The 27,820-nt window shown below is 49.1% G+C and overlaps 1 protein-coding gene across 1 annotated transcript in view; it reads right to left on the reverse strand.

Annotated features, from left to right (window-relative positions):
* Positions 1–5,382: 5,382 nt before the first annotated feature.
* RAD54L2 (RAD54 like 2) overlaps positions 5,383–27,820 on the reverse strand; it is a 44,004-nt gene continuing 21,566 nt past the window's right edge. Inside the window, exons 3-22 of the mRNA XM_059823166.1 lie at positions 24,046–24,233; positions 22,456–22,595; positions 20,687–20,818; positions 19,676–19,908; positions 18,993–19,175; positions 18,589–18,722; positions 17,149–17,345; positions 16,273–16,615; positions 14,395–14,572; positions 13,537–13,788; positions 12,799–12,917; positions 12,374–12,489; positions 11,251–11,350; positions 10,734–10,939; positions 9,300–9,475; positions 8,320–8,516; positions 8,009–8,205; positions 7,432–7,521; positions 6,749–6,841; positions 5,383–6,531 (exon numbers count right to left, since the gene is read on the reverse strand). Of these exons, the coding sequence (XP_059679149.1) occupies positions 5,543–6,531; positions 6,749–6,841; positions 7,432–7,521; positions 8,009–8,205; positions 8,320–8,516; positions 9,300–9,475; positions 10,734–10,939; positions 11,251–11,350; positions 12,374–12,489; positions 12,799–12,917; positions 13,537–13,788; positions 14,395–14,572; positions 16,273–16,615; positions 17,149–17,345; positions 18,589–18,722; positions 18,993–19,175; positions 19,676–19,908; positions 20,687–20,818; positions 22,456–22,595; positions 24,046–24,233 (4,263 nt within the window). The 3' untranslated portion in view covers positions 5,383–5,542. The remainder of the gene's footprint in view (positions 6,532–6,748; positions 6,842–7,431; positions 7,522–8,008; positions 8,206–8,319; positions 8,517–9,299; positions 9,476–10,733; positions 10,940–11,250; positions 11,351–12,373; positions 12,490–12,798; positions 12,918–13,536; positions 13,789–14,394; positions 14,573–16,272; positions 16,616–17,148; positions 17,346–18,588; positions 18,723–18,992; positions 19,176–19,675; positions 19,909–20,686; positions 20,819–22,455; positions 22,596–24,045; positions 24,234–27,820) is intronic.

A 27,820-nucleotide genomic window follows, 5' to 3' on the forward strand; every position in this document is an offset into this window, starting at 1 on the left:
GCCCACAGCTCCCTCCCTGGTCTCTCCAGGGCCCTTCTTGCACGCAGGCATCAGCTCTGAGACACCTCTCAGCTTCCCTTGCAGAAAATGCCTCGCTGTTACTACCTCAAACCCTGCCAGTCCCCACTGCCTCTCTGTGCACCCCACGGGGCACGCCGGGGCCAAGGCACGCAGCTCGCACCAGGTCTCCGAGACTCAAAACTATTTACGCCCTGCAGAATATTTATTCTCCTTGTTTTCCCCTGGCCCTTAATGACGATCGTTATCAGCAGCAATAGTAATCACCGAGGACGGAGAAGGGAAACAGCCAGTTCTCACAAATGGTTCGCCAACACCCGGCGGCATCCAGCCCGGCCATGGCCACCCGCGCGCGCAGCCTCCCTCCCCTCCGGAGGCGGCAGGCTCCTCGCTGCAGCCCCGGCAGCGCAGTGCCCTGGTGGGGTGCTCACCCGGGCAGCTGCGGAGGTGCCGGCGGAGCCCAAATGCTGCTGGAGGCAGCGGGGCATGGCTGCTTGCTGAGCCCAGGCTCCGGCAACGGGGCACCTGTGATTTGTAGAGATGCCCATGCCCAGCCTGGCTCCAATCCACTTCAAACCACACCGCTTTTTAAAATTTTGACGTTTATTTTACCAAAAAAAGAGAGAGAAACAACAGGCAGTTATACCAACTTACAATTTATTATTTTTTTAAAAAATGACATGAAACACAAGTAAAAATAAATACATCATATAAACAACAAATTGTTCAAAGTCTCTGTTCTGGGAGATCAGGTGAGCACATCCCGTTCGACAGAGAGAAGAGGGAAGCACATGATCATGCGTGGGGCCAACCGACTGACCCACCCTGCTAGCAATACTCCTCTTTCCAACCACAAAAAGACAGGCCACAAACTAAGGCGGTAGTAAAAAAGAAAAGGAAAAAAACCCAAAAGAACCCCAAAACAACAGAAAACCCAAAATGAGACTCGGCGATGGATTCCTTCAGGCTTCCGTGGATCTGCCAGGGGCTCCAGCTCCGCGCTGGGTGCCACCAAGGTGGCAGCCACACAGCCACAGCACAGCTGCGGGCGATGGTGGTGGTCCGGGAGGCAGCAGAGGTTGCTCTCCCCCACTCGCACCGTCGTCCCTTCGAAGGGAGCACTCGCTCTATTGAGTTGCAAGGAGCCATCATCCCCACTGTAATCTAGCTGGACTACGTTCCCCTTTTAACCTCTGCCCCCCGCCCCAGCCCTCCCCGCCCGGTCCTTCCAAGACTGGATTAACAAAATTCATCCCAGAAACACCATTTGTGAAGGTATTTGCTGTACTCGTCCCTTTTGGCCTGGAAGCCATCCACAAACCAACAGCAACTCTCTTGCATTCAGCCGTTTGCTGACATCACTAAGCCAAAATAGACATAATTTCTAGTGAAGCCCCGTGGAAACCCCATCCGTTGCTTGCCGGAACATTTACTTTCTGTGAGTACCTGCAGCCACCCCATCAACCTCCCCGGCGCTCCGGGGGGGCCAACGCGCAGCGGATCCTGCCCAACATGGGCCAGGCTGGGCTGTGTTGCCCCCACCCTGCAGCCCCCCACAATGCCCTGAGAGCTGTGCCAGAGGTGGGGGACAAGACGACCAGCGAGCCCAGGGCACGCAGCAGCCACAGCCCTCCCCGCGCCCGTGGCGTCATGTCCCACAGCAGTACCCAGCCTTCGCCCGACTGTCCCCAGGAGTGGAAAGCTCCCACCTAGGGGAAGGGCGGAGGGCTGGGTGCCGACGCGGAGGGCAGCTGGTCACCCCTGAGGCCCCTGCGGCTCTGCCCCAGCCTCTGGGCTGTGCTCAGAAATCCACCTTAGTGTCCAAAAACCTCAGTGGAGAGTCCTGCACTGCTGTCCCCAGTGTCACCCGCAGCCCCGCCGCAAACTGGCAGCTGCTTCCGTCCGGTCATTTGGAGACAGAAATTCAGGAGCAAAAGAAGAATTTAACCCGTGCAGGGAAAGCCCCTGTCCCAGGCTCAGGAAAACCGAGACGGGAGTCTCTGCAGCAGAACCACGTGCTGAAGGGGAGAAAGGTCTGGGGAGGGCAGATGAGGGGGAGAGGGAGTCCCACATTAGAGGAGTTTCAGGGCTCAGAGAGATCCCCCCACTTGGAAAGCCCCTGGATAACCTGCACGTCCTCGCAGCTTCTGTGGGGTGGAGGAAATCCTTCCCACAGCGCTGCAGGACAGCAGGTGCCCCCGGCCGCCCTGGAGCAGCCCCAGTTGCTGCCAGTCCCCGGGAGAGCCCCGTGGTCAGGGTGTCACGCCTATCTCTGCAACCACCTCTTGGCCGAGGCTCAGACGGGGCCCAGGGGACCCAGCCCCTCATTAAGGGGTGCTCAGGGCTGGTACGTGGGGCAGAGAGGTGCCACCCTGCCCCACCATGCTCAGGGAGAGGAGCTGGGGCTCCACTCGGGCACCAGGAACACCGTGCTGCAGCTGCCCGGATCCGTGGATGTTTGCCAGCGAGAGGAATCCCCTCGCAGCAGGTCGCATCTGGGGGCAGCTGCACCATGGTAAGGTGGCGAGGGGTCTCCAAGCCACCACGGCCACGCAGGAGCCGGGAGAGCCCTCGTACCTCGCCCCAGCACTGGGAGGTTAACGGGCAGCCCGTGGCACGAAGCACGCGCCCTGCGGCAGCCGAGCACTGGCTGCCTCCAGCCCTATGGCCACAGGGCTCGGGCTATGCCAGGGACCCTCGGGAGGACATCAGACAGCAGCATGGGGCTGCGCCAGGGCCTGCTCAGGAAGCCCCGGGTGCTCTCCTGGAGAGGCAAGGAGCAGGGAAAATGGCGTGCAGTTACGGGCACCATATCCAGAGCCGTGGTACCGACTGCCCCCAGCCAAATCTTCACGCCTCATCTTGGCACAGAGCCGCAGTAAATCCCAGTTCAGAGAGGACTCAGGAGGGTCCCTCGGATGAACCCGACTACCCTGACCACCACCAGCGAGGAGCGGGGCTGCGGCAGGGCTCTGGTGAGGGTCTGCTCACACTCCGGCCTCCCCCCACGTGCCCGCAGGTCTCAACATTTGCTACTCGACAAGGAAAGCCCTTGCCTAGGTCCATTCCCCAAATCCACCGGAAAACTGACAGCCTCACAGGGATGCAACGGACATCTGGGCAAGCTCGTCATACAATCAGTGTCACAGGGTTGTGCATGAAGTGGACACACAGAGCACAGGAGGGCATGACTCACAGACGCAGCACTGTCAAGTCTTTGGAGAAACTTGCATGAACACCATCAGTTAATTTGCTTTGTTACTTTTGTGGGGGGGTTTGATTTTTATTTCCATGGTGCATCCAAAGACAAGTTGTCCAGCAGTTTGCTCAGAACCCCTCGGTTTTCAACTCCTAGGATATGTTAAAGAAGAAAGCACTATTTTAATGTTTGTTTTTTTAAAAAAATAATTAAAATAATTTGCATAGCTAAACTGTTGATCTAAGGCTTCTATGAATGGTGTGGTTATGTTTGACAGACAATGTCCATTAAACAGAGAAAGACACTAGGAAAGCCCCATAACATTTTTTATTATGTTTTTGTAACACACGCGTGCACACACCCCCCCCCTCTCTCTCGGGAAGGGAGGTCCCCATCTTCCAGCACCCCTTTGATGGAGGATGTCAGGACATCCTGCCCTTTCCTACACCCAGTTGGTCCCAGCAAACACCAGCAACTGCAGCTTCCACGGCCCGAGAGGTCCCCTACAAGCTACCACTGCTCCAAGGTCCCAGCCACACTCCAGGGACATCCCACACAGGCGAGCACATCTCCTGCCTGGTGACATCCAGCTGTGACACGGAGGTTCCCAGATTTCAATTCTCCATCCTAACACGTTCACACACACAGTCACACACACCAAGTCCAGCTGCGCTTGGGTAGCCCAGCCTGTCCTTAGGAGCCGTGGCACTGAGGCGAGCAGCCAGCGTGTTCGCTGTCGGGACGAGGGCCAGCCTCTGCATGCGTGTGGCAGAGCAGGGCTGGGCTGAGTGCCGCTCCCTGCGTGGGGAAAAGCGCTTCCCCAGCAGGAACTCTGCCTTCCCAACTCTGCATGCCTCACAGCTCTCCTCCTCACTGGGAACGAGCGCAGGAGGCTTCCACACGTGCCTCTCCACCCACCCCAACATGGCAAGAGGACTCCATCCACCCTCCAGCTGCAGAACACCCAGAGCCGCTCCTCCCTGCTCTGGCACGATCCCCCGATGGGGCACATCCAGCCAATGCAACACAGGTCAGCTACAGGCAATCTCCGCAGCTGGCCTTGCTTCTACACTATGCTTTGGTCAACCGGCTGCTTCTCCCCACACAGACAACCCAACAAGCACCCACTGCATGATGGAGGCCAGCATTTTATTTTTTTTAATATGGAAATTAATTTAAAAGTAGAAAGGAAGAGTCCCCCAAACAATAAATATTACGCCTTCATGAAATAAATTAATGTAGAGATTCTGTGCAGGGGGAAGTCGCTCCAATCACAGATTCAACAGCAACTGGCACTGGGTCCACTGTCCCCTCCCAACCGCCTCCACCGCCTGGTGCAGTGCAGAACCAGCAGCGAGCCCGCCTACCCCCCGATCTGGTGGGCCATGGCGGGGCGAGATGTGGCCTTCACACAGCCTGGCAGGGCCGCGGAGCTGGGGAAGTCACCAGGATTCCCCTCCGACGGTCACCAAGATGTCTGGGATTGCTCCACTCATCTGGCACACACAGCTGGCATCAGAACCACAGGACCAACCTACCTTGGATGGGACCCTCCAGAAGGCCCCAGGGGAGGACAGGACCCTCCAGAAAGGGCCTGGGGGAGCCCCCCACCAGAGCCCTGCCCTCCTTGCTGCGGCAGGAGGCTGCCTGGAACCCTCACACTAGTTTCACGTGAATTTGAAGAGGATGACAAATTGTTTGTGGGGTGTTTTGTTTCTTTTTTTTTTTTTCTTTTTTTTCTTTCTTACATCAATCCCCCGCCCCAACATATACAACGTAGAAGTCCCCCCACTCCCTCCCCGGTAAAAATGCTTCATCCCCCACCTCTGCTGGAGTTGCCCCCCCGGGCCCACACCTCCCGGAGTGAGAGAAGTTCACAGATAAGGCAGTTCATGTGAGAGGGAGCTCGGCCCTGCCAGTGGTCAAGCCCGTGCCTCCAGGCCTGAGAAGGGCAGTGACTCGCAACACCAAGCCTCCCCCTTCCAGACAAGACAGAGAACAGAGACAGACAGACAGACAGAGCGTGGGAGGGAGGCACTCCTATGGTTTGCGTTGCTGCTTCCCTCCTCCCCTGGCTCTTGCTCCCCCGGCCCTCGCAGGTCCACTACTATCCCCCTCCCATCTCCCAGCCCCTAATACAATTCAGATCCTTGACAGCTAAAAAACAACAAAACAAAACAAAAAGAACAAAACAGCCCCCACTCCACACCCTTCGCATCCTTCTCCACCCGCTGCCGTGGCCCAGAGGGGAAATCCTGACTCCCAAAAAAGGTCCTGCAACTTTTGCCTCCTGGCGGAGCCGAGACCGAGCAGGAGCTGGGCCCATTATTTCCCTGTGATCTCTATAACATCGTCGTCTTTGTCCTCGTCATTAGAGCTGCATCCCACCTCTGGGACCTCCTGGGGTTCAAACTGAGGCACCTGGGACCGAAGGAGGCCCCCGGCCGGGTAGCCCGAGTGAGGGGACATGTAGCCAGGGTAGGCAGATGCCATGCTCCTGGGAAGGCTGCTAGTTAAGACGGGGGCTGGGAAAGGAGCAAACATCCTGGGCTCGGGCAGGAGTGACTGCGTGAAGGGAAGAGAGTAATTGGGCAGCACCCCCGTCAGAGAAGGGTTTAGCATGAATGAGGGGACGCTGGCGGTGGCTGAGGTAGCAGCAGAAGAGCTGGCGGTGCCGGCTGTCAGCAGAGGGTCAGTAGTCACAGGGAACACCAGATGAGGGTCTGGGAGTAAATTGGGCAGCTGGTAATAAGAGGAGCCAGTGCCCATGTACAAGGAGTTTCCTGGTTGGGAGGCAAATGGATGGGTTAGGTTGTGGTTTAAAGAGACAGGAGGCATGGCGAACCCACCAGAGACGGGGTACCCGTGTTCGTACGGCTGCACAGACGATGGCAACTGGCGCTTCTTCTGCTGCCTGCGGGCTTGCTCCTCTGGAGCCGACGGCGAGGTCGACTTGCGCTTGTTGCCCCGTAAGTCCAACACCGAGTGGGCATCGACGTGCTGGCTGGTGGCCGGCAGGGCTGAAGACGCAGAGGGAGCCATGCAGTGAATCCCCACGCGCTGCTCAGCTCCTCGGGCTGCTAAGCCGGGCGCGTTGTCTGTGCGAGCAGTGTGGCCTTGCGTTGTGTTGGTGCTGGGAGAGCTGTGCCGGGACTCCCGGGCAGCTGCTGCCTCTGCGTACTGCTGCAGCTCGCTGATGATCTCAGGGCTGTCGGGGGATATGGGCCGAGTGAGCTCCTCTGCACTGGGGAGCTGTGGTGATGAGGCACTGTGTCTGCCATTGCTTGTGGACTCCAGCGAAGAGCTCTGGGAGCCTGGAAACAAGGAGATGGAGCAGGTGAGAAAGACAACCTTGGAGAAAAACCTGGGGGCCCAGAAGCAACAGTGTAAAGGAAGGTGGGGTTATCATTGGAAGATTGTGGGGTCAGCTCTGAACACAGGTGTGATGGAAGGTGGCCAGGCAACACTGCCCCAGACACTTGGGTAGGAAAGCACGTGAGCAAGGCCCACACAGCGCTCGCAAGCCCCTACCTGAGGCAGCTGTCCGACGGTCTTCATTGCCCTTTGGCTTCCCAGTGGTCCGGATAGCAAAAATCCGCCCGTCACTGGTCCGTATGTACGTCCCTGGAACAGAGGCAGAACAACTTCATTCACGGTTTCCAGTCTCAGCTTAGGACCCTAGATCCATGAGCCTGCAAGGCTGCCCAGACAGGAATAGGACAGCAGTGCTGTGTAAGACCAGGCCCACAGAACATGCAGGGAGATCAGTGGGGGGGCTTCTGTCCCCTTCCTCACTCCTCATTTCCACCCTTGCAGCTTTCCTGGGTTGGAGCTCACCCCCTCCCAATGTGCTGCCAGTGGGAAATGTGGAACTTCATGCTTGGGACTAAGTTTGCTCTGGGAGCACTGGGAAGTGTTTGGCTGCCCCAGCACATGCAGTGGGCGTTGTGAGACTGAGACACCCAGCCACAAAGTTCAACAGCTCCTCTCAGAGGCAGCAGCAGCCACAGCTGCAATAGCCCTGAAGCGTCAGCTGTAACACCACACCCAACAGAGTGTGCTCTGCCGCCACAGAGCCACTGCAAAGTCCAGATCTGCTCCCCTTCTTGTTCCTTTTCCTCTCAAGGGACTGATTCATGCTTTTACATCCTTTTCTTTGCCAATCAGCATTGGCTAGGACCCTATCCACAAGTCTTACCAAGACAGAGACTTACCTTTTGTCCCTCGGATGATGTGGATGCTCTCGCCAGCACTGATTCTTGCCTGTACATCAGTGGATGTGTTTGTACCCGGAATCACAATATCTGGCAGTGGAGGAAGAAACAGAACAGTGTCCGTGAAATTACATGCCAGCCACAGTCAGGAGCGGGGAGGTGCACCATCGAACCCCTTTGCTTGCAGCGCAGTTGTCTCTCCTATGCGCTGTGCTAGAAGCAAGCCCTGGGTTTATTTCTGAGCAGCACAGGAAGGCAGCAGAGGCTCTGAGGAAGCAAAAGCCATGCAGCTCTGGCTTTCTTATCCCAACAAAGACAAATGCTGACAGTGTTGCAGGCCCTCTCATGGGGACCTCACTCCCAACAAACCGCCAGGCCCATGCCCCTTGCAGACCTGCAGGGAAAGTCCTCCAGGTACAGGGGAACCACTCAAATGCAGAGAGGCAGTATCAGTGGCTCTATTAGTGGCTCTGATGCCCATCTGCCCGCAAGCCCATGTGGGCATCAACAACTCAGCCTGCTCCTCAATTCACCATGGGCATCATAACTCAATTCACTGTGAGCACCAGCAACTCACCTGTGGTGGTGACAATCTTCTGCACAAGGACACCAGCTCGCTGTAGATAGTTGATGGGGAAGTTGACAGCAGGGTTGGAACTTGAGGTTGATCCTGCACTGCCCATGGGGACATGCCGGGGCATCATAGGAATGGGGGTGGATTGAACTGGGCGGACACTTGCCACCGGCTTGTCCTCACCCTTGAGGGCTGGTCGCCTAGCGAGAGATCAGAGAAGAAAATGCAGTGCCCCCACTTGCAGGGCTAAGCGTCCTCTGCCCCCTCATTTCATGTCTACAGCACAGGAAGAAGGGGAAGAAGCAGGTACTCACCAGTTCCTCTGACTAAAGGCAGGGATGTTCGTCAGGCTCTGGTCACTGGCAGGGTAATACTGTGCGTAGGACGGCCGGGTGTAGGGGACGGATGCTCGCTTTTCCTCCTCATAGCTCTTCTTGGCTGCTTTCTTCTCTGCCTTGGTCAGCTTGTGCTCCTTCCGGTCGATCAGCAGCGACTCATGCTGAAAAGGCTCCTGCAACCCCACAGCACTGAGGTTTTGACACCAACACACCACAAGAGGGAACCAACATGCCCCAAATGGCAGCCACCCGGTCCCCGCACCAGCGCTGTCTCCATCCCAGGCTGGAGCAGGGAAGAGGGGAGTTGGGAGGCAGAGCTGGTCATGGCAAAGCATGTGTGGGGCAACGCTGTGGATGTGACCAAGGCTCAGCTGGAAGAGTGACAGAGTCAGCTAAGCCATCGCTCACCATCGCTAAGCCTGCCCAGCCAAGGCCATCGTTTACCAGGAGCACACAGCAAAACCCACGAGCCAAATGCCAGGCTAAGAGCGCAAGGACAGAGCCTGCCAAGATGTCACACAGTCACCAGAGCCCCATGGCACCTGGCCACAGGCCCCCTCTGCAGCACCACCCTACCAGTGAAATTCTTCACAACACAGGCAAGTGCTGGCTATCCCAGCTTTCTTTTAAAGCCATCCCAGGAAGAGAGCTGGCAGCAAGGTGGGATATGCCATTGCCACCTTCCTGGCACAGCACCAAGTTGAAGAAAGGGGTGCCCTACAACTTGCCCCCAAACCTGTCCAGGACAGAGGTGGCTCTAAATGTGTAGGATATGTAGGATATATTGCAGGGAGGGGCAGGGCTCTTAGAGACCTCTCTACAGGATTTTTTACCTATTCCCACCAGTACACAGATGCATCCTTCTTGCCACCATGTCCCCATCATACAGCAAGACTCCTCCAGATCTACTCCTGCATGTGCAGTGCTGTGCCAGCAAGGAAGCAGGTTGGTCTTACCTTGGTGATGAGGTGAGGATACTTGAGACAGGCTAATTGTAGAACAGACTCCTTCATTTTGCTTGGATTGAGGGAGAGCTGAGCAGGGTCGGATTCCTCTTCCACAAAATGCAGCAGGTTCTCCACCTCCCGTCGGGTGAAGTTCAGCACTGGGTTCAAATCATCCACCACCCGATCTGGAAAAGAGAGGGAACGGAGTGACCAGAGAAGGGAAGAGACAGGTACTGCTGCCTGCTGCCCTTCCTACACTCCTGTCCTAATAGAGCTCCCTCCTTGCAATCTGCACAATCCTCAGAAGCCTTCTGTAAATGTTAGGGCAGGGAGAAAAATCATCAGCCATGTTCAGAGATGAGCCTGTTTGACCAAGCCAGTCTGACAAACGCCTTGTGCTCCAGACTGCACAGCAATGCAGTGCAGGTCACTGAGCTCCTGGCATGCAGGAACACGAAGCTAATTACGGATGGTGCCCCATCTCACATTGCAAGGCTGAAAACATACAAGCCCTGGGACAGAACTGCAGCCACATCAGTACATGCCCTCCCACAAATCTCACCAAAAATGCTCAAGTTAATAAACAGGTGCTGAAATTTACAGAACCCTGTTGAGTCGAAAGCTCAGAGAAGTAGCCACAGTCCCTCCCTCGCAAAAGCCTGAAAAGTTTTCCTTGGACATTCCTTTCTACAAACAGGGCAAATGGGAGCACATGGAGAAAACATCTATATCCAGGACTCTCCTGGGAGCCAGGCCAGCATACTGAGCCGATCACACTCGGCTGCTGCACCTCTGGAGTTGGGTTTCGAGACAAAGGACGCAGGCAGCAGAACTCTTTTTGGGTCACCATAACCCTCAGCTGCATGCTCTGTAAGAGCAGCTCGACAGCTGGCACAAGCCAGCACAAAAGATACTTTTGGTACAAGGACAGGTCAGAACTGGAATGAATTAATTATTCTTGGCTCCTAAGCAAGCACTATCAGCAAAGGTATCAATATATATTTTAATTTCACTATTGTCCTTCTCCTGCTGCTGGAGAAATGGAGGTACCGTGCTATTTAATAAGTAATGCCCAGTTTAAGACAAGTAATGCCCAGGCACAGGGGAAAACAGGATGACCAGCCCCCAAGCCTCCAGTCTCTTGTAGCAGCCAGGAGAGTAGCAGGGAAGGTAAATGGCACTGCATTGGACTGGTAGCACAACACTGCTGCAGGATGCTGGCTCTACAACCCCTACTGCTCTGCCATGAATTTCTTACAGGGTCTCATGTCACTGCCAGCTCATAAACATCAAACATAGCCCTAGGATAGTGTTTCTGTCACTTCTTTGGCTGTCTGGTTTTCAACCTTAAAAAAAGAAGTTATGAAAACCACAGAAACAGGACTTAAAGGAGCTAAAAGGAGTGAAGGCCAAGAGTGGAGTGCCATGTCCATCCACACTTACCTGACATGCCCTGCTTGGAGATCTGACGGTCATAGATCTTCTTCTCAAGGGTGTAATCAGAAACCAGTCTGTAAATGTGGCATGGCTTCTTCTGCCCATAGCGGTACACTCGGCACACAGCCTGGGCGTCATGGCACGGATTCCAAGAAGCATCAAACACCACCACTCTGTTTGCTCCAATGAGGTTGACACCCAAACACCCAGCACTGGAAATCAAAGGCAAATTTCAAATTGCTGCCTTGGCCAATTTTCAAAGCTTCTAGGCAGGACAGCCATCACAGCCAAGAGTCCATGAGGTGTCTATGGAAAGTTCCCTCCAGTCACAGAGGCAACTTCAAACCCATGTTTGGTTTCCAAGACTGCTGTTAAGTTGTTCCAGAGGGCTAAGGCTAAAATTCTATGCCTCTAGAGAACTGAGAAGCAGATGGCACTATCGTCCCATAGAGTCTTGAGAGCACGTTACGAAGGAAGTTACGAACTGAAAACCCATATGCATACAACAGAGCAGCCAACTTACCGTGTGGACAAAAGGAAAAGGCAAACAGAGGTGTTGCTGGGATCATTGAATTGGTTAATTAGTCGTTCCCTTTCTGAGGCAGAGGTGCTGCCATCCAGTCCTGAGAAGGAAATTAAGGACACATTTAAAAGCTCTGTATGTTTGGGGGAATCCCGTCAGAACAAAACTACTTCCCAAACACTGAGCTTTGGCACTGGTTCCCAACCAGTTCTAGGTCTTCCTCAAGTCATTCACTCCAGGACCTCAACTGGACCACTCTGTACCTCTAATTTGCCCAGCCAGGCAGGCGCAATGCTGCCAGCCAGGTTGGGATTTGTTCAACTGAAAGATCAAGCAAAACATTACTCCAGCTTGGCAAGGCCAAGACTGGGAGTGCTACAACACATATGGCCCATTAAGGCTCCGTATTAGGCAAGACAGACAGAAAGCAAGAGCAGCAGGCACAAAGGCCTCACGTATGCTGGAAGCTCGAGGAACCAAGAGAAAGCAAAATTGTGAAAGCCTTTCGCAAAACCCCATAGACCGCATCTGAGCACAGAGGGTACTGGTCTAAAGGAGTGCAGGGGGGTATCATGTCTCTGTTCCCAAGCAGCAGCTTGCTTCTGGCAGCTCTGCAAAAATCAGGAACAACATACCCACCGCTCCTCTCAGCCCTGGCCTATAAAGTAGCCACACAAAGCAACAACCCATGCCAGAACAAAATTTAAAGCTGGGGAAGAGGGGAGGAGGAATTCACAGCCCCGAGCTAGTGAAAACATTCCATGGTGATTCTGGTTTGGGAAGCAAGATCTAGAAAATAGCCAAACAGGAAGCAAAAAGTATCTTTTACAACTTAAAAAAGCCCTAGTATGCAAGTGAGATGTTAAAGATGTCTAATATCTGAGTAAGATGTCAAAAAGAGGATTTAGAAATTATCAGTTAGTTGCTATCAAACTGACACTGTCTTCCCAAGCAACTAAAGTAAGAACAATCTGAAAGAGACTTCATCAGAAGAATGCTTCAGAAGAGCATTTTCACACCCAGGGACAACTACAAGAAGATGGTGGGTGACTTTCAGGAATTAGTCCATCACAGAGGATCAAACAGAGTCACACCAAAAGAGAGGAGGATTGGCTGCACTCACTGTAATAGTTGATGTTTCGGACCCAGTTGTGAACTCCTCCATCTGAGCCTGGAGGACTCGGCATTGGTCTCTTTGCCAAAAACTCTTCAATGACAGATAAGGTGGACAAGCTCTGGCTGCAAAACCAAGATCTCTGTTCAGGAGAAAGCACCCACAGCAGCAAAAGTGGAGTATCAGAACTCTTCCCCAACTATGACAGCACTGACAGTTGTTACACCCTGTTTGTGGCAGCACACCTCTCACTAGTAAACTTGATAGTGGCAGAAGTATAAAATCCATGGAGGAAAACTGGGATCTAATACAACAAAGGAGAAAAGGGGAACTGCCACATCACTCACCCCATGTAACAACCACCTAGTACCAGTAGGGGTCCAAATACTCCAGCATTTAGTGACTGTAGGATCAGCTGTTGATACTCTGCTTACCTGAAGACCAAGATCTTGTCTCCAAGCTTCACGCTTTCCTCAATTAGGTGGAACAGTAACACCATCTTGGGTGAGTTCTCCAAGACTCCCGTCTGGTAATCACACAAGATGTCTTTGGCCTACCGAGAAACGGGAGACTATTACAGGTGGAGTTGCTCATTCCCTGTTTAGTTCAACAATCCTGTCTCAAGGTGAGAGAAATAAGTCATTGCAGAGAGGTTATATACATACAGACAGTCGAGGTGACAATGTTACTCCCAGCTACTGCTGCTATCTCCCATTCCAGAAGCTCCAAATGACAAACTACTTGGAGTATGGATGAATGAGCATCCTCTTAACCTCTCATGACTCTCTATTCTATCTCAAGACCTCTCCTCCAGCCCACTAGATTTACCACAGTCTTATCCAGATGAAACTTCACCCTAACACCTTTTTTAGAATAACAAAGTCCACAGCCTTTTTGGTCAGATGAAAACAATGGTATAAAAGAGTGCTGCCTGCACTCCTGCCTCATGAAAGTCCCAAAACCCCTACCCAGCACCATGCAGGCATGCTTATCAAGATGCTCTGTGGCAGAGAAAATGTAAGAGAAATCCCCAACTGTTAAACAGAACAGTCTTTTCTTTGCGCTACTTCAGAAAACTGCCCTAACAAAAAGAGGTACAGTCTTTCAGAGTAAGTATCTAGCCTATGTTTATCATAACTCTCCAAATGAAGTTTTCCAGCAGTGGTACTCACCCACTCATAAGTAACGACCTGATTTGCTCTCTCCTGAAAAGGGTTGAAGCCAACGCTCTGGAGGAACTTGCTGTTGGTAGCTTCTCCAACTGGTGATGCCAAAGCATTACTCTCTGTTTTGACTTTAATTCCCTGAGGCTGGCAGCGGGAATTAGTACTTGCTGTGCCAAGGTCATCCACATCCAAATCCTGCTCGTTTGCCAGATTCTCCTTTTGCAGAGCTTCATACAACACATCTGGATGGTTCCAGATCTGAAGACGTAAGAAAAGAAAGTGGTTAGGCCTGCACTGGCCTGCTGCTTGCCAATGATTGTGGACTGAAAGCCCCGACAGCTATGCACAGGAAAGAAGTAATACTTTGATGATCTCCTCACCATCCCCACATGGAACTGTAAGGCACTGCAGAGAAAACCAGTCTGAGTGCATTAAGGTAGTGAAAACAGAAAACATGACTCTGCCAAGACACAAGGTATAAACCATCTTAACCAAGGCTCTCCCGACTTTAAAACTGCCAAATTCTTTCCTTGAGAACAAAACGGAAGGCCACTGTGCACCCCACACAGCACAAATGCAGAGGAAGCTGCTTGTTTGCATTGCAGCAGGTAATGGTTAAGGTATCAGCCCAGTATTGGTTCAGCTGATGGCTGCAGGTTTCTTGCACAAATTTGAAAAAGACATTTACCATCCCTGCACCCAGGTTCTGGAAGTGGGGATAACAATTCTGCTGGGCCATTGCAGGGCACTCTGGAGAGAGACAATGTGCCTGGCCAACCACACTTTTACCTCCTGTTTTGACTCACATTCCTGCCTTTCCCTTACATACTGGACTATTTCTTTGCATCTCCTGCCAAAACCTACCTTACAACAGACACAGAAAGCTTTGAGTGGGTTCAGTCCCAGCCAGCCACTGTTGCCCGCATCTCGGAATCGGTTCATGAACTCCGTATAAAGGGCCCGCTGGATCTTTGACAGACGTACCAAAATGACGTGTTCTTCCTTAGATGGGAGCTGAACCTTCAGCACATTGTGGCCTCGCCTGCATAGTAAATAAAGAAAGAGAGATAAATAGAGAGAAGGCAATTTCCCAATTTGATCTCTCTGCGGCTGCCTGTAGGGTAAGATTTTGACTTCTTGCCCACCTGGCTGCAGGGAGAAAGACCTCTAGTTGCATGCTTCTCTAATGCATGACACTTCCGAGGTACGATCCCTGCAGCCAAATACCAACTGTAAGCCAATTACAGAGATCTCAAATGTTACAATCTGCTAGCACAGGTCACAGTGTTAAGAGGGTGATGAAAGTCCTGTTTTCCATAGCAGCTGAAAAACAGAAATAAGACCTAAGGTCTCCTTGTAGCTCTGCCAATGACTGAGACACTATCTGAATCACTGGTCCAGCATCTTAGAACCCTCATCTGAGAAACAAAGCTGATTTGTTTCCAGAGTGGTGAAGATGCTGTCACTTTTCATAACTGAGCGTTCGTGAAACACTTTCAGATCCTTGGGTAGAGGATGTCAAAAAGTACGCATCCAAATTAACTATTAAGACATCAAAATAAACCTGAGGTCACTCTGGTGCAGTTAGAGGTGTTGTTCTCCATTATCAGAGTCTGTGGTACCAAAGCAAACCAACTTTACTTCTATCCCCAAGGCAAAACAGAGCCATAAGGACCACTTTGCAGTTGACAGTTTGAACAAGACAGAGATTCTGAGAGAAATATGGAGCTACTAACCTAAGAATCAACTCTTGGTTTTCTCTGTATGCTTAAGATCCTCCCACAAAGACAGATAAGGTACCTGTTTAAAACTTAAGCCTAAGAAGCTGGGTTGATGGGCCGAGGCCAATTGTATGAGGTTCAACAAGGCCAAGTGCCGGGTCCTGCACTTGGGTCATAACAACCCCATGCAACGCTACAGGCTTGGGGAAGAGTGGCTGGAAAGCTGCCCGGAGGAAAAGGACCTGGGGGTGTTGGTCGACAGCAGCTGAATATGAGCCAGCAGTGTGCCCAGGTGGCCAAGGCGGCCGATGGCATCCTGGCCTGTATCAGAAACAGTGTGGCCAGCAGGAGTAGGGAAGCAACTGTCCCCTTGTACTCGGCACTGGGAGGCCGCACCTCGAATCCTGTGTTCGGTTTTGGGCCCCTCACTACAAGAAAGACATTGAGGTGCTGGAGCGTGTCCAGAGAAAAGCAAGGAAGCTGGTGAGGGATTGAGAGAACAAATCCTATGAGGAGCGGCTGAGGGAACTGGGGTTGTTCAGTCTGGAGAAGAGGAGGCTGAGGGGAGACCTTACTGCTCTCTACAACTACCCGAAAGGAGGTTGTAGTGAGGTGGGTGTCAGTCTCTTCTCCCAATCAACAAGTCATAGGATGGGAGGAAAGAGCCTCAGGTTGCAGCAGGGGAGCTTTAGATTGGATATTAGGAAAAATTTCTTCACCCAAAGGGTTGTCAACATCGCAACAGGCTGCCCAGGGAAGTGATTGAGTCACCATTCCTGGAGGCATTTAAAAGACATGTAGACGTGGCACTTAGGGACAGGGTTTAGTGGTGGACTTGGCAGTGTTAGGTTAACAGTTGGACTTGATGATCTTAAGGGTGTTTTCCAACCTAAATGATTCTATGATTCTGTAAGGCAGAATGATTAGCTGTACTGCATAAACTCAGCAAACAAGCAGGCTAATTTGAAATGAAGGAGCTGTTTGCACGGACTACACCGTTAAGAACTTCTTGTGGACTCACCGCTGCACAAAGCCCTCCAGTAGGCTATGCAGGACATGACTGCGATACCTCATGAGACGGACATCTTGAGGGGTGCTGTCAATACACTGCCCATTCAGGATAGGGCGCTCAAACATATTGCTGAATTCCTGCCGTGACCCTAGAAAGTCAGGTCGGACAAAGTCTACCATGCACCAATACTCAATGAGGTTGTTCTGGAGCGGGTAGCCAGTCAGCACCACCCGCCGGCGGGAGCGGATGTTCTTCAGGGCCTGCGAAGTACTGGCATGGCAGTTCTTTATCCGGTGTCCCTCATCACAAATAACCACATCTGGGCCAGGGCGAGACAAAGCTTTCTCAATCCCTGGGGACAAGGAACATTAAGTGTTAGTTAGGGACGAATAAGACAAAGTTCTGCTTTTATATGGTCACCAACCTCACAAAAAGAAAAAGAGGGATAACTCTGAAAGACAAAAAAAGCAGTATTCACGGGTGGCAGAAAGCAAGGTTGATTCAGGAAATAAAATGCGACTAGACACTAGCTCCGATTTAGCATAATGTGGTAATGACCACACATGACTGCCCCTTGATTTCTGTTCAGTGATCTGCATTGCATCAAGTTGGGTGTCTTGCATCAGATCAGACTGGCAAATCTCACACAGACAAATCCCCAGGTTCGGTGTACTGAATTCCATGCTTACTCGCAGCTATTGCAAGAAATGAAAGACTCAACCAAAGTTCAACAACCTTCTGTCTCCAAAGACACAATCCTGCCCAGCAAACTTCGATCATGTCAGGCATGCTAAAAGCAAGTTACAGGTTGTTTCCCTGTGCTGCCAGAGTTTATAGCCATCTGGACAACAGGATCACACTCTCTCCCAGGGACTGGCCTCCCACCTTTCAGAAGCTCTTGCTGCCGGTCTTCCTCATCCAAGTCAATAATGACAGGGCCAGCTTGTTTCTTTGTTTTCTTCTTCCTGCCAGTGGCAAAGGACTTCTTCAGTGAGAGGAGACGGTACATCTCATATCCCATCAGCAGCACACCACCCTCTATCACCCAGTCATTCACCACCTTTGCACGTGCAGCTGTTGTCCTGCAAAACACATAAACAAACCAAATAAACTTTCTCTCCAATTTAAGTTGGAACCACTGGATTGTAGTCTGCTGAGAAAAAGGACCTGTTCAATTAATTAAAGCACTTCCTCACATCAAACCAGACAGAGGAATACAATGAAGTCTCTTCAGGAGACAATCCCGTACAGAGGAAAAGAAAAAAGCCTTTTATGTGCCACAGGTAGCAGGGTTGAGAATGACAAATCCTTACAGGAACTGAGATGTATAAGTTTGTCATGTATGAAAGCATATCAAACTTGAGAGCATCCTTTTTAAAGAGCTGTTGAGGAGACTGCCTCTGCAAAAACCATTTTCAGAACGAGCTGCTAATGTACATAGTTGTCTTTTCCAATGCTAGTGTCCCTCAATTATTCCTTCCCTACTAGCCTGCTCAGAATTGATTCAGATGAAGACACTGTCCTCACTCAGTCCTCCCAGAGCACACCAGATCCCATCCAATACTAAACACATGGCTGGAATAGCATCAGCAGATTCAAAGTGCATTCCACTCAGGAGGTGAAAACCTCAACAGCTAAGTGTATGAAAATAGCCGATGAACTGAGAGTTCCCTAGGATCACTACACTGTCCTGATCCATGCAAGAAAAACAACCCAGAAAGAAGCAGAGATCCACGAGCCAAGAATACACTCCACACCAGGCTGTAACTGCAATCACTGATCTATCCTTTCTGGACAAGGAGGCTTTGTATAACTTGCCAGAATCCCTCAAGTAGAATACAATTTACAGAAAGTCAGTGTTGGGTAGAGGAATCCCTAAGTGTGTGAAAAATCTCAGGAAAAAGAAAACCCCACATTTAAAATACAAGAGACACGTAGTATAGGGGGCACATGCTTCAGGAATCCCAGGACTCTGACAGGACTAGCAGTGTACCACCACAAACAATCCATAGCACTTCTCTCCGCAGAAGTAGCTCTGTCTCTGGAACTAGGTTCCTGATCTCAGCATACATGGAAGAACAGAAAGGTGTGTCAGCAGCGCGAGAAGGAAGTACAAGATAAATATTGAATGAAAGAGACAGTGTATCTCTCCCAGGTACCAAAATCCTCCCCTCAAGATGACATCCACAACAAATGCAGAGTGGGAAAGATCTGGGAGTCGAGGGCACAGAATTAGCCCAAACTAAACAGTCTGCAACAGCAATTCTGGTAACAGTTCCATAAGATGCAGTCCAAGACCTCAAAAGGGCTTTTACTGGCACCTACTTGTGTTCATCATTCAGGATGTGGACTTTGAAGGTGCGGGGCTGGACCTCTTTGGAGTTATAATCAGCAGGAAGGTTTTCAGGTGCTGGGAGCCACATGTTGAATTCTGCTAGCCAGTTTTGGAGCGTATTCACCTGAAAAAAGTTAGCCATGGAAGGATTAAAAACCCAGTTGAGTCACTGGGTAGAAAAGCAGAAATGAGAATAGGGAATGACACCCAGCTGTGCCCAGACAGAAGGAGCAGATCACAGCATGCAAACTCAGGGAGACAGGGAATGAAAGAGGGAGAAGAAGAGCAAGGATATGATAGAGTTTGACGTGAGATGGGACACTAATCAATCTCCTCTACGTAAAGAAGTAGTGCAAGGAAGCCCCTCAGCCAGCCCTTCATGTGGGCTACTTACAGGTACAATGGCAAGAACAGTCTTTGCCTCCGTGTGCCGAAAAAGTACATCCAAGAAAGAGATGACCTGTATGGTCTTGCCCAGGCCCATGCTATGTGCTAAAATACACCCAAATCCACTGCTGGTTTTAAATCTCTCCAAGGACTCGACCAAGTTGTCATACAGGAATCGGATCCCACCAATCTAGACAGAAAAGTAGAAAAGGTATTAGAATGGTGGGAGAAAAAAAACCAAGATGGGTATGTATTTAGAGAATGGCAAGCACATTGCGATTGCATAAACCATGACAATATAAACGGGATGTTTCAGGTTCACTACAGTACTCTAATCTAAGGAAGGCTCAGAAAGTCAATATTCTTAGATACTCATAAAACTTCCTGAGAATATAACAATAAATCAAGATTTATTTGTAGCCAGAGAATCTGAATTGGGGTTGATTAGTTTGTTTATAAATATAATTTTATTTTTTTAAATGTTCATCTAAATACTCAAAGGTCTGATGATAACAACAGCCGAAGTTATACATAGCTCTGGCCTTCCTTCAATTTGTCCTTACCATTTGACTGTCCACAACAGCCACCACCACAAACAGACTGGTCACAGAGCTCACCAAAGAAGTTCTGCTGAGATTACAAGGCAGGCTGGCCTGAATTCATTGCATTTTCAAGACTAATAAAGCCTACCTGATGAGGTTTTACTGCATGTGCAAGCTGGGGAGCCAGGAAAATGTCCTCCTCATTTGGTGGATGATTGATGTTGACAATGACTTGCCCCAGAGCATCTGACTGATTTAAGGCATCATTCACATGAGAGCCACTGCTCTCTTCACTGCCATCCTCCTCCCCTTCATTACCAGAGTCACTGCTGTCCACAATTTGGAGGGCATCATCCTCTCCTGAACTCAGCTCAATTACTTCTGTAAAGTAACCAAAACAGGAGAGAATAAGGGCAAAGGTTAACTTGACATCAGGGTTTATCATGCATGGAAAAAAAAATTGTATCAGGAAAAAAAGGCTACCACATTTTGCAATTCCACACTGGCCTAATGACCTATTCTGAACAAGCAGGCACAATACAGACACGCATCAAGCCCCTCAGACCAGCATATAAAAGCATGAGTTTCCCCGAGTTTCCCCATGTTTCAGAGAACATTAATTTGTGCTGATCCAAACAGAACATGAGACAGTTTCTGCAAGTGTTTTATGTTCTCCGTATGTCCTCTTAATTCCCAAACCCAGACATGCATTTTATCTCTAGATACAATGCCTAAGGACCACCAAGGAAATCAGGCAGAAGTACTCTACCAGAGTGGTATAAAGGAGTCAGGTTAGATCCATTTGGGACAAGGGACACAAACCCCACTTTCAGTTGCAGATCTGAATACTTAAATGCTCAGGTCTAAGCAGATAATGCCACATCTCATGTAAGCATTCTTCAGCAGTGCACTGAGCAAAATTAAGTGCATTTATAAAGCAGAAATCAACACAAGTTCACAAGAGTGCCTGATAGGCCAGGTTATACATGTCAGTTTAGGACTCAAAGGCCAGAACTGGCCATATATTTAGAAGCCAATAGGCCTACAAAAATCTGAAGTTATTCACTACTGGAGCATCTGACTAAATGAAAACAGGATGCTTGTGGCTAAATAAACAGCATATTGTGAGAAGACCAGGCTGAGGCAATTGGTCACTTACCATCTTTAATGCTATTTTTTCCTTTAGCATCATCTTCACTGCCACTGCTGGTACTATCTAGGCAGATCACTTCCTCAGCCAGGACCTGAGGGGGGAGCTGGGTGGCCTCTGCTGTTCTGAAAACGATGTCCTCTACAAACATAAATTACAAACAATAAGTAATTCATAATAATGGGGAAGGAGACAAAATTGTTCAGAAACCAGACAGTATTTCCTTCCACTTTTGCTCCAATAACTTAGCCCTGGAATTTTCCATAACAGACTCTCACTGTCTACAGCACTGCAGTGACTCAGCTTCCTGGGTCACAATCTCCTCCTTTCTCAATATGCCGAAACAATGGCCCATTGCTGATGGCACCCTCTCTATTGCATGCCCTGGCTGGGGCACACTGACCATGCAACATGCTAAAGTCCCTTTTTTATTTTTTATTCTTTGGGGGTTTTTTTCAGGTCTCAGAAGTAAAAAGCTGTTTTTCATGCAGCAGAGAAAGTATCAACTGCTGAAGGGATGATAACTGCCCTTTGTTAGTAGGGACACTGTAATAATTATATCCCACATATCATAAACAACTTTTGCTGATCAAGACCATTTGTTTGTATGTTTAAGTATTGCCATGTGGGAAGAGAGGCTAGCTCAACCGGGCCAAATAAGCACCACTGCAGTGACTCAGCAAGCAACGATGTTCTTCTGGGTATGCAACCTACTCCGCAACAGTTAAAGTGTTTTAAATAACTCTTATTCCTTGCCCCCCATGCAAAAATGTTTTGAACACTTGCACTTAAGGAAGAATATACATTTTCTAAAGAGGCAAAGTCAACTCAAGAATTCCTTACCCCCGACACAACTTCCAACTGCACTTCTCTGCCCTTTACACCAGTCTGAGAGGCTGTGCTATAAACTAGATTACTGAAATGATCCAGGTTAGGAGACAATGGAAGATGACATATTCACCAGAAGACAAAACCATTTATACTGCCTGCTATTTCACTGCTTGCTGAAACATGCAAGAAAGGACAAGGTTACATCATGAATATATGTGCACCCAATCTAACATCATGAACATATGTACACTCAGTCTATTATTCCACTATCCCTAGTACCAGACCCATGCGTTATCAGACCATTCACACTTCAAATATGCTCTGGACCAAGGACATAGCATTTCTGCTAAGTCCTTTTGTTTAAGCTTCCATACCAGTTGGAAAGACAGGAGAGACCTTTTCCAGCATCCCACTTACACACAATTAACTTGTCAAAATATTTTCAACAAAAGTTACCTGGCACCTTTCACCATGCAGCCACAGCATCTTGATTCAGAACTAGCTCAGAAGTGGAACTGACTACACTGAAGAAACAAGTGGTTTGGAACTGTCATTTCAAGAGTTTACACTTGAAAGTCCAAGCACAGCATACAGTCATGGATTGTTTTGGGTTGGAAGGGTCCTTTAAAGGTTATCTAGTCCAACCCCCCTGCAATGAGCAGGGACATCTTCAAATAGATCAGGTTGCTCAAAGCCCTGTCCAAACTGACCTTGAACGTTTCCAGGGTTGGGGTATCTACAACCTCTCTGGGCAACCTGTTCCAGTGTTTTACAACACTCATTGTAAAAAATTTCTTCCTTATACCTAGTCTGAATTTACCTTCTTTTAATTTAAAACCATTACCCCTTGTCCTATTGTGGACAAGCATGGCACTACCTTCTTCAGAAGAAGAATGCAGCTTCTATCCTTAAAAATCTTGCTTCGGGTGGCATCTCCCACTGCTTACCAGGAAGAAACTCTAGGGGTACGGTTGGGATAGTGGCTGGATAATCCTTCCGCTGCTGCTCTAGCCGTTTCCTTCTCTCCAACTCTTCCTGCTGGGCTGCTTTTGTCACGGCTTCCAGTTGGTCCTCACGCAACAGCTTTCTGAACACAGGAGCAAACAAACAAACATGATTTGGTTACACTCAAGCAATTTCTTCCAAAAACCTGAATGGCTGTACAGCAGGCTCAAAAGATGATTGACAAGCTGCAGGTAGTCTGTCAGCTACATAGACTAGGAACATCATCGCCAAAAGCTATAGACAAATTCTACAGCTATTTCAAGACTGTGCTTCCCAACTACAGGTAACAATACTATTACTCTAACAAAAGACAAAAGTTTTACAGAAGCAAAATAATGAAAGGAGGAAAAATGTGAGTGGGTAAGCATATACTTAAGCTAGGTTATCATAGACTAGTTCTTCTATCTGAAAGGATGTTATTTATTACTATGCCATTTATAAACAGAAAATACACAAAGTCGTGCAAAGAAGATATATGGGAAGAAAAGGCATCAATTCCCCCACAAAAAGTCATCACCCTGATTCTCCTCTGACATAGTATTTTCAGGAACTAGGACCTGTAACAGCTTTAACAATTGTTTCAAAGGATGCTCTCAAAGCACCTTACTTTTACAGGTAAATTTTCATTACTTGCAAGAGTTGCTTTTCCCCTGCTTCAGTTCCACCTGTGCAGCCCTGGAAATGAAGGATCCCTTTGCCAGAGGAGAGGTGCAGTACAAGCAGTGGTAAATTCCAGCTCCCTCAAACTAGCCTTTAAATTCACCCAACCCCACACTGCAGGGACACCTCCTCCATCCTAATGAAGTCCCAGTTTCCAAGGCCTACTGAATGCTCATTCCTTCGGCTTTAAGAAAATCAATCTGCACAAGCTTAAATATGAACCAAAGATCACCAGCACGTTATGTGTACAAGCCAAAAGAGCCACTTGCTGCCACAGGAGTTCCTGCTCCATTATGACTCCTCTGAGCATTTTAAATCCCCTTGAACAAAATTTCATAATGAACTACCACCTCACAACCTGTCCCAGAATATATGTGGTGACTTACACAATCAAAAAAATTACTGCTTTATAAAACTCAGGTGAAATTGATTTCCAACATTTCAGTCACCAGTCACAAGCATCAGCAATTTCTGCCAACAAGTACCCAGGATAGTAGAGGGAAGGACTGTATTTTAGGCTGTTTGCAACAGGATCCTCAGCAGCAGATATCTGAAACTGGATATTTACTTAATGGTGGTGCTGGTTTTCAATTACCTGTCTTAAAAGCCAGCAGCAAGTACATAATTTTTGCAATATATTCCATAACCAAATATTCGCTTTTCTGAAATACCAAACAAGTCTGCACCCACATGCAGCACTCCAGTCTGAGATCATACTACTCCCACTGGTGAAATCCTAAGGTTTTGGAAAAGAAAAGCCATCTGGTTTGCCAGCAGTGGCAAAATGTAGCTCAGAAGCAAAGTCCAGAGATTCCATTTTTACCCAAAAGGCTATATAGGACCCTAGCTCTTTCTGTCCTGCTGCTGCTTACCTTATGTTCCTCCGCATGTGAGACGGTTTCTGAGCCCTCTTCTTTTTGGTGTCCTCAGAGGCCAGGCTCTTGTGCTGGTTCTGCAAGAGTCGCTCTGCCCGCTCACTCTGAGATGAGGTAGTTGAAGTAGAGCGCTGCCATTCTCCATCCTCCGCGTGTTCAACATGGTCACCACTGAACACGGCTTCCTGGGGTTGGTCTGAAAAGACAAGGAGGTAATGACATGAGAACAACTGTGTCAGGCTGGCAGCTGGCTTTTACAGGAGCATTCATCAGCCAACAATCCCTTTTCTCACTCATTTGCAAGCATGTTTCTCTGAGGGTCAAAACCAGGGTCCTTTTCAACAGTGCCACTCAAAGAGTGTTAAAAAGTTTTACGGTGAAGGGTCTGTTCCCAGTGAAAGCTAAGACTAACACCACTCAACACAGCCCAAAAGTGTCCTGACAAGAAAACAAAGCAAAATTATTTCAGTCCACGTAGAGCACTTGCTGCCCTTAAGGGCCTGTTTTCCTACAGGGGCCCAATGAGCTCCAATTAAAACAAGGAGCTCAAACCTCTCTTTGTTTCACAATGTTCAAGTGGGGCAGAAATTTCCATTTATATGACACCTGTGTAACCATCTTCCAAGTTAACAGAACATACCATGCAAGAGGTTATCTGGTTCAAACACTGGGTCATGGCTTAGCAGTCAGCTCAGTGGTTTTATCACCAGGCTCCACTCTCATGATTTAAATGGAACTTCTGGCAAGCTTTTTTAAAAACAAAAAGTGAGTGGCAATATTCTTTCCACATTATAAACCACATGCACTCCTTTTCCTCTACATTCTCCTATTTTCAGACTCGCATTAATGGCTGATTTCAGTCTTAAAGCACTATGTGAAATGACACCTTGTTCTATGTGACATTTTGCTCTTCAAGAGGCTGCCAGTGACCAAGCTAATGCTTGCAGAACACAGAAAGGAAATGTTTCTGTTCAAAAGCTTCCCTTGAAGTAAACTGTTTCTGACAAGCTTTGTAACAGCTTCTTTGAAGCATCTTGTCCCCTTGTGTCAGGCAAAGAGATAGCCTGAAACTCATCTCATAATCAGCTTTCTTGCTTCTACTGTGTATCTGAGCTAATGACTGAACTGAAATGACACTTAGACAGAACTTTGAAGGAAAGAAGGAAAGAAGACATCAGTGGAAAAGAATGTGGCAGATGAAGTAATACAGAACCAACAAGCATCACATTGTGACTCCGTGGGATCTGGAGACAAAGAACATCCCTTCTCAAAAAGCTGGGAGCTTAAATGAAGGATGGTTCAGTACAGCACGTTGCATGTACAGGCACCTCCACAGCTGCCACGTTAATATGCCTATTAAATTAACCTTACCACCAATATCACCTCTTAAAATTGAGATGACAAGAACTAGATTCACACCTTGGTCAAAAGCACCAACTTTGTAAGCTTCCTCTCCAGACATCCCACCAGACCTGCCCCAGCATTTGCTCCAAGCCTAAGTCAGAATCCATTTAGGACTTCAGGGCTCACCCCACCATGGGACAATACCAGCAGAGCAGCTCAAACATTTCTGTGAACATCAGTCCCAGCAAGTCTTACGCATACTAGAAAAACAGGTATCCACAACTTATGTGATGAAACAGAGCTCACGACGAATGCAGGGAAGAGTTACGTTGCACGTGAAGATAAAGGCAAAGGAGTTTGCTGCTACAGTCACAGCAGTTCTCCTAGCACAGCCCAGGTCTTGGAGCCCTGTCCTCCCACCATGCCTCCTTAAACTTACAAGCTCAGACATCATGCATCACATTCACTTGTGGAGAGAGAACTGTGCTGGGAATAAACCCAGTTCCCCAGGCTTCCCAGACAACAGCTCTGCTATTTGAGCTACAGACACATTTTGGTCACATTACCTGCAATTCTTCAGCACTGTTTCCTTCCCCCCACCCCTCTCGACTCCTGGTTATATAACTAGATCAAAAGATTGGATGAAATAGGGCAAAGGGAAGCAGGGAGGCTGCGCACGTGATCGCATTCTCCGGGATGAGTCATTAAACCAGTGACTATCCCAGAGACAAACACTGCCATGGTTACACTGCTGCCATCTCACCCTGGGCCCAGGGGACCTTGACAAGGCATCAGAGAGCACAAAGTCATGCTCGTTTGGAAGAGGAAGCACTTCTCTCCCCACACCCCAGCAATTACCCACGTCATCTGCTTCGGCAGCGACCCCGCCACCCGCGTCGTGCCGGGAAAGGGTGCCTTCAGGACAAGGGGGATGCTAACAAAATCCAAAGCCTCAGCAGCTCAAAGGTGAGGCCACTGTGTGACTCCTCTGTATGTTTTCATATTTGTTGCGCAATCCCTATGTATACTCATTCCACCTCTGCATTTTACTTTTCTTTCCTCTTAATCATGTCTAATGCAAGCTCTGGTGAAACATACATACAATTGGATCAGACAGATTTTTTTTTAAAAGATAATTCTCATCTGAGTAGGAGTCTGAAGCCTAAAAACTGTTGATAAATTTGGTCCTGTACTGAGTACAGGCCCTCATCCACCACAGCCATGTCTGCTCAGGCTGGTGTTTGTCCTGCCAATACAAGTTCTGAGGTGAGGAACACAATCTGTGCCTCAGCCCACATTCCTGACACATATGCATCTAGATACTGAGATCTCTTCTACACTAGCGACATCACCAAACATCACACTGATTCAGCCACAGCGGGATTCAGATGACAGCCGGCTTCCCAAGGCTGGTCCCATCCTTGCCACTACAATGAATAAAGCTGCTTTTCACAAAGCGTAACTAACATAACGATATAATCACAAGTGACTTCTATCTAACCAGGCAACAGCTCTCACCACACCTGTGACACGAGCTGGCAGTTACTAGCAGGAATTATTTTGTTGCTGTTTTGTATTAAACTCCCGATTGTGTACACAGCCTAAATCTTACTGCATATGAAAAGCGAGACTCCCTGCTGCAGCCACTGGGATCCACACTGGGACACAAACACATTAAGAAACAATAACTACACACACAAAAACCTATTTTGTACAAGAACAGGTTTAGTCTTTGGGTTGGAGGGAGTGTGGGAACAGCCTCACTGAACAGGTTCCATCAGGTAATCAATGGAATAATTCCTGCCCCAATTCTGCCAAGCCTACATCTACAAAAGAAATGCAATTATGGTTTTGTAACAGGAGCTCAACATGCTACTCTGACATGGCTATACAAGTAGCTTTTTACACAACACAAAAATTTGCCAGCCATGTTTGCATGCTGACAATTGCCTGATCATGCTTATGCTGTTAGCGCACTCTAGGAAGACCTGGGCAGTTATCCACATTGCCTCAATGAGAAAAGCATTGCCACCAGCTCACAGGTAACACCCTAGCACAGCCTTGCACATGGAGATCAGCCACATACACCCAAGCACAGCTGGGCGAAAGAGCAAGCCCAAGTCCACTCAGCAGAAGACAGCCATGGGTCAGTTGTGGTTGCCGACGAGGACGTAAACCCATCCCACGCTTACACACTGCGGGTATTGAGAACCAGTTGGAACACCAACTGCTGGGTTCACACCAGCTCTGTTGCATGTTTTGCACTGTGCCCACCAGAATAGGCACCAGATCTACAAAGACGGTCTCCTGAGGGTAGCGGTGATAGTATCAATGCAGACAGTGAGCTTGTCAAGCAGCTACTCCTTCAGGTGGGTTACAGCTCTCCATCTGAGAGGTCCCCAAGCAGTTCCCACCGGTCCTCGGTTAA

This window comes from Gavia stellata, chromosome 12 (assembly GCF_030936135.1).
Source record: "Gavia stellata isolate bGavSte3 chromosome 12, bGavSte3.hap2, whole genome shotgun sequence".
Taxonomy (NCBI): Eukaryota; Metazoa; Chordata; class Aves; order Gaviiformes; family Gaviidae; genus Gavia; species Gavia stellata.